The 11,181-nt window shown below is 32.1% G+C and overlaps 1 protein-coding gene across 1 annotated transcript; it reads left to right on the top strand.

Moving 5' to 3' along the window:
- The first annotated feature begins 1,213 nt into the window (after nt 1–1,213).
- Nucleotides 1,214–10,969, top strand: LOC134716159 (cartilage matrix protein-like). Its single transcript, XM_063578954.1, has 4 exons — nt 1,214–1,793; nt 5,669–6,322; nt 7,030–7,623; nt 9,605–10,969. Exons 1-4 carry the CDS (start codon nt 1,418–1,420, stop codon nt 10,144–10,146), a joined length of 2,166 nt encoding a protein of 721 aa, XP_063435024.1. The 5' UTR covers nt 1,214–1,417; the 3' UTR covers nt 10,147–10,969.
- Nucleotides 10,970–11,181: the final 212 nt, after the last annotated feature.

The following is an 11,181-nucleotide window of genomic DNA, read 5'->3' as shown; positions in this document are numbered from 1 at the left end:
AAAAAATATCAATTAATGTGTCATTCTATAAATGCTTGAAGTGTATTTTTTTATAAACAGTGTCTCAGTTTCGCTGTAGAATAGTGACAAACTAAACGTAAGCTAATTTTGTTGAAAATTAATTAGTTTGAATTGAATTCCATGTAAAGACTTTGTTTTTTTGTGTACTCGGTATTATTGAAAAAAAGTAAAATAATAAAAAAAAAACTAATGTCCGAGGATAATTCAAAACGGAAAGTCCTTCAGTATCAATTGGCAAAACCTCAAGCTCAAACACAACAAACGAATGGACAACATATTCCTGACTTGCTACAGTCATTTAAACATATAAATTTGGTTTTATAGCTAGTCAAACTTCCCACCTGCATGACAGTCTCACAAAACTCTATTATATTGACAACGATGTGTGAACAAAAGAAACAGACACAAAATGCAAACATGTTAAAAAAAGGGGCACATCAGCCAACACTGTGTCATCACTCCAATCACTATGAAAACAAACAAACATGCCAACAAACACAACACAACAACGGGATGCACAAGCACAGAGCCTTGTCATAAGCATAAAAAAAAGCAAGCAAAAAGGCATACAGACAATGCGGTTCAATGAATGTATAGTTTTTTTTCTTGATTGCTTTAACCAATAAACGGTTCTAATGATGTAAGTTTACTGACAAAATTTAAGATGATAAAAAACAATTGAAATAAAATAACAGACAAAACCATGGCCATACTTTAATAAAGATGAAACACAAATACTGTATGCAAACACAAAACAACTCTTAACCAACACATGAATTTCACTGAAAATCTGGTTGAATTCAAGAATTCTGAAAGGGTAGGCAGTTTTTCTTTGTTCTTATTGAGGGAAATTAAGAAAGTCATATTCAGATTTTCAGTAAATTTTCAGAATACTCAGTTCATTAAATTCATGACAATTTGCTTACGGTCAACTACAACCTATCTAGTCTCTTTTCAGAATATTTTGAAGTTACATGAACGTCTGTAATTACTGCTAAGACAAAAAAAACCTGAATCATCGGAAAACATCTGACTGAAAAATTCAATGTTGACTGCATACGAAATGTCTGACCGGTACAGACAATACGACAATTCTTTTTTAGATTCTTATGATATATCTTTATTAATTAATGCTAAGATCATACTCAACATTTATTTTAGTTTATAAACTAATGTTTCTTTCGATATATTTTCAGCATTAGTATGTGGAGGGGTTGATCTTGTTTTTCTCGTAGATACTTCTAGAAGTATTTGGGATCAGGACTTTACACGTCAGTTGGACTTTATAGAAAAAGTTGTTGGCAAGTTCGATATTGGACCTGGACCAAAACAGACACGAGTTGGCGTCATACTGTATGCACAAACATTTTGGGTACGTTTTTACTTGCGTTCTCATATGGATCTTCCATCTTTAAGGATAGCAATAAGAAGAATACCACATAAACATGGATCAAAAACCAGAACAGAGAAAGCTTTGAGGTTTTTACGAACTCATATGTTCAAAAAGTGGTATGGAGGAAGAAGCAACACAACTCACGTGGCCATTATCATCAGTGATGGTAGATCTCAAGACAAAAAGGCAACTCGAAAAGAAGCAACAAAAGTGAAAGAAGCAGGGGTTAAACTTTTTACAATAGGTGTGGGAAAACGAGCAGATATCGAAGAACTTAAAGAAGTAGCTAGTGATCCAGACGATCATTTTGTATTCCAAGTCGGAGATTTTAAAGCACTGGATGGACTTAACTACAAACTTCCTACAAGCACATGCGTTGGTAAGGACACTTTAATATCTGAACAGCTTCTAACTAAAATTTACTTTCTTATTCCATTAAATTCTGTTATAAGCTATTTGCAGCTTGAATGCAATTCTAGTATTCATATATTTCATGTCATACCACTTTTGTGATGGTCTTATAAATGAAACTCATAACATCAACATTTTTCATATTTCAATAAGATTAAATTTGTTTTAAAACTAAAGTATGTTAGAGTGTCAAGTCACAGAAATAATATTTTATTTCATTTTTGCCTATTTTACGTTTATACTCAATTTGGGTATCTTCTATTAACCATACTTCCATCTATGCTAAAGTAGAAATTCTTGAACAAGGTGAGTAAAATTTCTTTAACGTACATAATTTATTTTATAGTTAGTTTCATTACGTATTATTTTTAAACCTCTTTTGCTGTTTTGTTGCTTACTTTGTTTATTTTTTATTTTTACGCATCCAATTTTTGTTTAATATATGTAGTTATTTTAGAAAGACAAGTTGATACATACAAAAATAATGAAGATCTGGTCAATCTGTTAATTTTGAAATATTCGCTATACATCCCTTTGAATCCCCGTTAACTGTGTCTATGATGTTCCGTCAAAGAAAGGGGTTCAAATGGAAGCATTTCTGATATTTAGTTAGTTTCATTTGTTGAAACAGACATGTTCATGGTTATCTAAAGCGCGTCTGTCGTACTTAATTATAATCCTGGTACCTTTGATAACTATTTAAACCACTGGGTCGATGCCACTCCTGGTGGACGTTTCGTCCCGGAGGATATCACCAGCGCAGTAGTCAACACTTCGGGAATAATAATTCGAGAAATATATGGGGGAAAACATGATAAAGATACTAGTAGTACACATGACACTTACTTATCAATTGTTAAAAGCATTTTTTTTTAACTGGTTTAAAATGTATTATTAGAAAACAATTTATATAAGCGCATTACACTCCCCTTGTGTCTAGATCAAATACATAAAGATATCTTAAGTATACTGACGGAAGAAGAAGTAAACTATTTTACAAAAATGTTTAATGAACATCAGATCAAACATGTGTTTTTCCTAAAAGACCATACGATTTTTGTCATCACTCCGTTCGACTTCTTCATCGTCTGTAATGTTTTCCTGTTCTTTTTCTTCACTCAAACATTCGGTAAATTCAAAACAGGCAATAATGATACATGGAATGTCGCAAAATGTGAACTTATTTAGTTTCAATCAGATTAAAACATTCCCATCAATAGCAAAATTAAATTTAATGATTCCTATTAAAGGTTGAATCACGATGTGTAATCATTTCTCCTATTATGAAACCACTATGTGTCCATCAAAACAATGTCCTTCGAAATTTCAAGGCAAATACTTTTAAAGAATAATTAATTGGGAAAACCTTTAAGTCGTAGAACTGCTGAAAACGGTGTTATATTTTTTTACAACCAAAGCAATGTTGGATAGAGATTCAGGATAAATGAAGACTCTAGTTCAGTTTTGGAGAAGGTGATATGCACTAACCGTTTGTGTCTACTTTTGATCTTGTTTTTTTAAAGTAGCATGCACTACCGAAATCTAATGCAGTAAACTCGCCTACGTATTCCACTGACAACAATCTACAAAATAAATATTTTAATTTAAAGAAAACATTTAATGTAAATTGAATAACATTTAAGTCTTTGAAGATAATCTGCCCCAACTTGAGTAGGGGCATTTGATGCATGATTTTCATTTAGTTTAAATTTGTTAAAACATGCATGTATTTGAATTCTTTGCTGTTTAGCTTAGATGAAAACCAGATTGATATACAATTTTCTTTGAAAATTTCGGAGTGATTATTACTTCGATCTTGATCACCCTAATATAGTTTCCGTATCTAGATATTTGGAGTGCCCTCTAATTTTATTATACATTGTATGTAATGCAGGTAAAGTATAGACTGGGTCAAGGACGAAACAGAATGAAAAGAAGTTATTCAAAATCTTTAATCACAATCTTTACATTTTTACAGTATAAAAACTTTTAGATTTTTTTCGTGCCTAATAATACTAATCCCCATGTTCAATGACCGACTACATCATCTTTTTATAAAAAGAAAGATAACATCGATGGAAAATTGAAATCGGAAAGTCCTTAATATAATTGCAAAATCAAAAGCTTAAACAGATCAAACAAAAGGAAATCAACTGTCATACTCACGACTTGGTACAGGTATTTCCTTATGTAGAAAATAGCGGATTAAACATAGACTAGATCTCTTTCTACAAAAATGAAAATCGTAGATACAGTTTCTAATTTCATGTTATCAAATATGTCACTTTGCAAAGAACCATACTGATTCTTACAGCAAATTAACAGAAGATCATATAATTAAAACATTAGATTTTTTATAACGTGAACACATCTTTTTGAGATGTGGATTTAAACTTCAACAGACAGTCAGGATTTCTATTAGTACTTATTGTGTATTATGGGCTCCCACTGGTCAAACTTAAATACTCATATGAAGCAGAATAAACACTGAACCTTCACACAGACAAACATAACAAAATGTTTTGGCAATGTATTTAATTTCACAATCAGATATATTGATGATGTCCTGTTACTTATTATTCTACATTTAAGTGAGTACTTGGGATTGATACCAGAATAGAAGGTCTGCTTCATAACTACATTTTCCTTAAAACTGTCACAGACGAACGACTTCACACACACATCTATAACAAACGAGATGGTTAATTTTCCAACCGGGTATCTTGGATGAGTTTTTCGCCAATCTGCATCTTCCCATTTCTCAGTTATAATATATCATCTGTCCTATTATATAACGTTTTTGTATCTCAATTTATACATTAACCCTTGTGATTTTGTTACACTTTTCTGACTGGGGTGTGCTCCCTACACAAAAACTGCCTCAACAGAGTTATAAAGGAGAACTACATATGTTTTATGGTAAACATGTTGGTTTTTTTTACCAAATCATGCATAAATAGAGGCAACAGTAGTATACCGCTGTTCAAAACTCATAAATTCATGGACAAAAAACAAAAACGGGGTGATAAATTATATTTCCACACTCAAGTGATATGTTTTCATGGTCTTAGATCTTTAGATACCAGTAAAGTATAGTCTGTAGTTTAACTAATTGCGACATTTCAATTCAATGAATGAATGTGAACTGCATAGCGGGTGATGTTCGCAGACAAGGAGACGCTAACAATGATTTACGATATTTGAATTTAGAAACCTCTGTCGCGTTAATTATATCTTTAGAAACAACAATAAACGTCAAGGCAGAAACTCGCATATTTAGACATTTTTACCAAATGTGAGTTAGAATGGGATTTGTTTCTTACATATTAGGTGACGCTAATCCTGTCTTGTTCCTTTTTGAACCCATGCTATTCTCCCCAGTTTTGTTTCTTTTTACCTGTATTTTTATCTTTTAATTGAATGAATGAGATTCGCGATATTACTAGACACGATTAAGGTTTCAGTTGTATCAAAAATATCACAAAAAGTTATATATATATATTTAAGTAAGTAGGAGTTCTTAACACTTTATTTAAATTTGACCAAATACTTAATTCGAAATATTTAAAGAACTTTTTGATGCAATATATGTCAGACGTCAGACTTCTTATTTCAATTTATGACGTCATGACACATTTTTGGCATGTTTGTTACATCAAATAGTAATTATAGCTGCTATAAAATTGAGAGTATGTCTGAAATTCAAAGAAGTTTGATGAAACTCTAATAATAAATCATTCTTATGTAATAATATTATGCTCTATTGTTCTTGTCTGGGTTATCTAAAATTGTACCAGTTTGTGATATGTTTTATTGTATTGTAATATCATTTTTTTTTTACAGCTGGTGCAATCACACCAAAGACTACACCACCGCCTACAACATCAACAACAACCCCCGCACCTACACTTCCATCTGTTTTATTGCTACAACCTTTGACTTATTTGACTCTACAGGAGACAAATCGAGCGTCCCCAGCAACGCAGAAAGTTGAAGGTCAAAACATTACCGAATCTCCCAAAGTTTTATGGGATATTTTAACTCGGTCGCCTCAAGTAGAGAGGTATCTTACTACAACTTCTTCCAATATAAATGATGAGACGGTATCAAAAGCAACAACTAGTACTTCCAATGACGAAGACGAAAATATTATCGAAATTAATATTCAACCTGATTCAGAAGATCACCAAAGAACAATATTACTATCAAATGAAAATCCAGAGCATGCCTTTGCTACGTTACCAACGTTATATGGTTTAAGCACATCTCCTGATAATATACATCAGCAAATTTCAGGACGCTTTGGAGAAAATAGCAATAACAGTGCAGTGCAGTGGAATGGAAATGAAGAAGGTCCTTTTCAGGGACAAAGACAGACAACGCCATTACCTATTGATATTCAAAGAGGTTTAGCAGCCTACTCATTAAAACCTATAACGGAAGACCAAGCTCAGATTATGTCAAACTACGTGCTTAGAGATGTTCCTGCACAATCATGTAAGTCGTTACGACACAAAGAGTTTAAATAAAAACACCATAATTAAAAACAGCGTATTTTCCATTAGATAATTCCTATAATCATAAATATAGTTTCCATCTGATTTAGGTAGAGTTCGTTCTTTTTGAGTTATAAGCTTTTACTTTTTAAACAAGATATTGATTTTCAAGTATGTTGGTATTGTATCACTGAATAGAGAACTATTGCTGAAAGGCGCATTTGGTACAGACACATTGGTACCGTTAATGTTATTAAATGCAGTAAGAAAATTCTATCATGATGTAAAATCAAGTTTGCATAAACAAATTTTGATAGACGAAAAATATACAAAATTAAGATTGAGTTTCAGTCAATAGAATTAAAAGTAGGGAGGCGATTAACATCCATGATTACCTTAAAAGACATATTGTCTTCATCCTTTTTTCACAATAAATTATGACAGTTTCTTCCAATTATCCTACTTTTAATCGCATGTCATGTTAAGAAAATAAAAAAAGCTGTTGATATAAATTAAATATAAAAATCAACAAGTTCTCGAATATTTCAGAAACATTTTAGACAGTCATGAATGCTCTGTGGTTCGTTAGAAAGACAAACTAGTAATGATCGATAAAAAAACATATAATAACAAAGATTTGTGAGAAAAAAAAAATCAATGCATTATTTGGTCTTTTGTTAATACAATGCTTAATTTTCTATCCTTTAGACTGTGATGGCAAAGACGCCGACATCTATTTTGTGTTGGATGCTTCTAATAGCATATGGCCTGAAGATTTCAAACAGCAATTGGCTTTTGTCAACAGTGTTATAGACATTTTAGATGTCACCCACGGAAACACAAGAGTTGGTGTGGTCGTATATAGTACCCAGGTCCATCCAATAGTCATGATCAATTCTGGATTTTCAAAATCGCAAATTAAACGTCAAGTTAACGCAATTCAATACGTCAGTGGACGAACCAATACATCTGACTCCCTTCGTTATATACGACAATATGGCTTCGGGCCTGGACTTACTAGAGAAGGAGCGGTAAAATTGGCCATTGTGTTGACAGATGGTGTATCTAGGAGGCCCCTTCAGACGAAAAAAGAATCAAACTTATGCCGAGATGCTGGAATTCATCTTTTTGCTGTAGGAATCGGTAAAAAGGTGGACCAGACTGAACTCAAAAGAATAGCCAATGATCCTGATCAGAAGTTCATGTTCCATGTAGATTCGCATGCAGCTCTTGGTACTATTAAAGATTTCTTGGCAATCACAGCTTGTAGTGTTGCTCCTGACCAGCCTAGAAATATACCAGGTAAAACTGAAACGTAGCCGAACTTTTCCAATGTATGAACTAGTTCAAATTCAAAATTGCTCACGTGTAATAGAAGTTTCTTAGTTGACATGCTAGGTTTTTTTCATAATCAGAGTTAGTCTAAAATTATAATTGTACCACACATTCGTAAAACGATCCAGTTTTTATATCACATTTTTGCACTTAGTGTTTGTGCTGATATTTTTATTTTAATGTAAAGTGTTACCCAATCCCCATGTGCGGTTTCGCATTTCTGTTCTTTGTAAAGGAACCAAAACCATGAGTACCGTATGCATTGCACTCACCAAACATTGTATGCGTCAGATAATGTCATTACACAGAGGGTAGGGCGTTAGAAAACAAATTTGGGGGGCTTGCAGAAAATATTGTACTACTAAGGGTATGCAAAGTAATGATGCTACATTATCAGCTAGAGATAATGATCGCTTTGCATATCGTTTTAATTTTTAATTTTGTACTAACTTTAAAAGGTAAAACGAAAGAATAAAAAGTTTAGAATGCTATACGTATATAAAATAAAACAGGGGTGATTTGGAAGGAGTTCATATTTCTAAAACTGTTAATTTAAACGACCAAAGTATCACTTAACATCTAACAAGTTCAATCAAATTATGCGATATTTTCAACCACTAAGAAAGATCGCAACTTGTGAAGCATCGTCCATCAGTCAAAAATAGACACTAAAACATTTCGACTTTTTCGTGACATCATGATATATAAAATGATGAGCTAAATACAACTAATAACATTTTTCTTTTCCCCCTAGCTAAAATAGACATGAATATTATGCTGGACATTTGATTATTTTCGGTAAAAAAAAAAGTGTTGGAATTCTACAAAAAAATTATCTTCGAAATGCGTTCATTTCTCGAACACCTGTGTACGCGGAAGTTAACTGTTAACAGAGAGGTAAAAAGATTAGCGTTTTGTTTTGCTACTTCTTGATCTCGCCACTCAGAATTGCAGTAACTATGGCATAAACATCTTCATAAAGTTTATTCATCTTTATTTTCAATATAATCATTCATATTACATCAGAATGTTTAACGTTGGAAATTAATTTTGACATAATGAACCGTATCGACCGGTGAAAGTATTTATCACTTTGCCAAGTCTCTCATAATTTTTTTTTTTAATCATAATTGATAAACCTTAAAACTTACGTAAAGTTTACTATTCTTTGATTAAAGACTTCATACAGACTTGATTCATATGCCAGTTATTTATTGGTTATTTATTTCGGGGGTAATAATCTACTCTTGCACATGAATACGCGGGTTACAATTTTTTAATGCTATCCTCAATTTAAACGCAATTAATATTACAGAGCATTCAATAAAAAAAATGAATTAAATAACACATGGCTGAGATGATGATAGAATTAGAAAAAAATTGTTGCCTGTCCAAAAAAATGCTATGATCATGAAGCAAATGTTTTCCTAAATTGTATAAAAAAAATTACTGCGAACATAAAAGAACATGTTGGATAAATATCTATGATACCGCAACTCAACAACAACGACAAAAACAACCGAAAGGACCAGTTTCTGTAATTGTAATCATGATCAACCTCTTGAATGTACCATGTGGTTTCTTTTAGAATCACTTATTAAGTTTTATGATCAATATTGGTCGTTATCTTTATAAGATTTTGGCAGATTTGGCCCAAACCTTTGTTTTGTATGAATTGATTTCGTGACTTGATGATATCCTGAAAGAATTAACAAAATTGAACCGAGTTTACATCCAAGATACTCGTCTATAGATAAGAACTGTTGAAAGATTTTTAATTTTGCTTTGATTTGAAAACCATCAATTTGAAGCGGAAAGACATATTTTGTAAACCTACAATGCTAATTCAACATTAATCCAATATTCGATACAAAGTTCCTATAGCCTTATATCATAAATTCGTTTAGTATATGTCATTTTATGAACATTACTTATTTTTACCTTTCAGTGTGTAATGACCTTGGTCCTTTGGATGTGTTATTTTCTTATGATGCCTTTGCCCTTGGTAGTAGAAAGTCTCAAATGATAAACTTTTTCATCCATGATGTTTTGAACAGCCTCAATTTCTCGAACGGAAACTTACAGATTGGGCGATTGACTGATAACTGTCCAGATATTACAGATATTCCGATTTCTGCTACCAGAAACTTATCCGCATTCGCAAGTATTAGTTATCCGGGAGTACCAAACTTGTTGAGGAAAATGAAGTCAGGGTTTTCAAACCGAGAAGGTGCCAAGAAATTAGGAGTTTTATTTGTCGATGACAGTACAGAGAGTATTGAGAATGCAGTTCGTGTGATAAAAGACGGAATTGATTATAAGCTAATGGTGATCGGAATCGGGGACAAGCAGGTTACAGATACGGCTGGAGATCTGTGTTCGTATCCGAAACATGACTACTTTTTACAAGTCCCGAGATACTCAAACTTGTTACGAGCTAGATCAAAGTTGCTTGACAAACTATGCACAACGATGATTGCAGCTGGATAAGTTAACAGGTGTTTTATTTGTAGAAGCAAACATGTGATTATGTATAGTAATTTTATCTATTTTTGTAAAAAAAGAAAAGTGTAAATAGTTTGTTTTTAATCGTTTATTTTTTACGTAAGACGCAAAAGTTAGATAAAGATATCTACCAACATGACAATCAAAGATGTAAACATGGTTTCTACGTTGATGTACATATTCATATATTAAATTTATAGGGCAGTCGTTGATGTTTCAGACGATGTCTTCAAATGTAAAAAAAAACCACTGTGCAATTAGACTATCACATACCGGGGATAGGGGGATCCAATAATAGGCAAAAAACAAGGCAATGAAACATTGTAAACGTTCAAACAGTGTTTGAATAAACCAGTTTTAATTTTACAGACAATCCCTATTCTTACGCTATGGTGTTTAATATTTCCCGTGTAGTATCTGTATGCATTACTGGTCTAAGTGGGCGTTACTGAAACAACTAGTAATTAAGGAATGTTCCATAAAAAATGTTAAATTTTATATTTTGTATTACAGATGATTGCGAATCTCTAAATTCATAACCCAATAGCAAATCCATTTTTGTCTTAACAAATACAATTAAAGAAAAGGTTTGTCTAGAAAACGCCCTATGAGATAAAGTTAGTTTGTTAAAACATGTACGAATATGTATTCGGTGTATTATACTTCATACCTAATTGTACTTTTAGTTTTATGTATATATAGGATGCTATGTTTATTTTTGTATAATGATTTGTTTTAATTGACTTAACCATCATTGTGAAATATGATGACAATACAGAATTTCAGTATTAAAATCTTATGTAAAATCTTTTAAGTTAAGTTCTTTCGAGTAGTAACTGACTCTTACTTTAATATATTTATTTATACACTGAACGAGTGTGAAATCAAACACTGAAAAAATGTTCTATTTTGGAAGGTATGCCTATCTCATACGATACAGCTTTGACCTACTCTGTATTGCTATGAATGAAATCTATTATTCAAAATATCCAAATATGTTCATTCGATTTTGTATGTTTA

The sequence above is a fragment of the Mytilus trossulus genome, chromosome 4, assembly GCF_036588685.1.
Source record: "Mytilus trossulus isolate FHL-02 chromosome 4, PNRI_Mtr1.1.1.hap1, whole genome shotgun sequence".
NCBI lineage: Eukaryota > Metazoa > Mollusca > Bivalvia > Mytilida > Mytilidae > Mytilus > Mytilus trossulus.
The sequence above is the reverse complement of the archived record's forward strand: the minus strand, read 5'-3'. Positions and strand labels throughout refer to the sequence as shown.

Bases quoted from the DNA above. Each gene is read 5' to 3' on its own strand.
- LOC134716159 (XM_063578954.1), top strand. From the start codon at position 1,418: ATGGATCTTCCATCTTTAAGGATAGCAATAAGAAGAATACCACATAAA. The intron at 1,794-5,668 runs GTAAGGACACTT...TTTTTTTTACAG, and splicing joins TCCTACAAGCACATGCGTTG to CTGGTGCAATCACACCAAAG. The intron at 7,624-9,604 runs GTAAAACTGAAA...TTTACCTTTCAG, and splicing joins CCAGCCTAGAAATATACCAG to TGTGTAATGACCTTGGTCCT.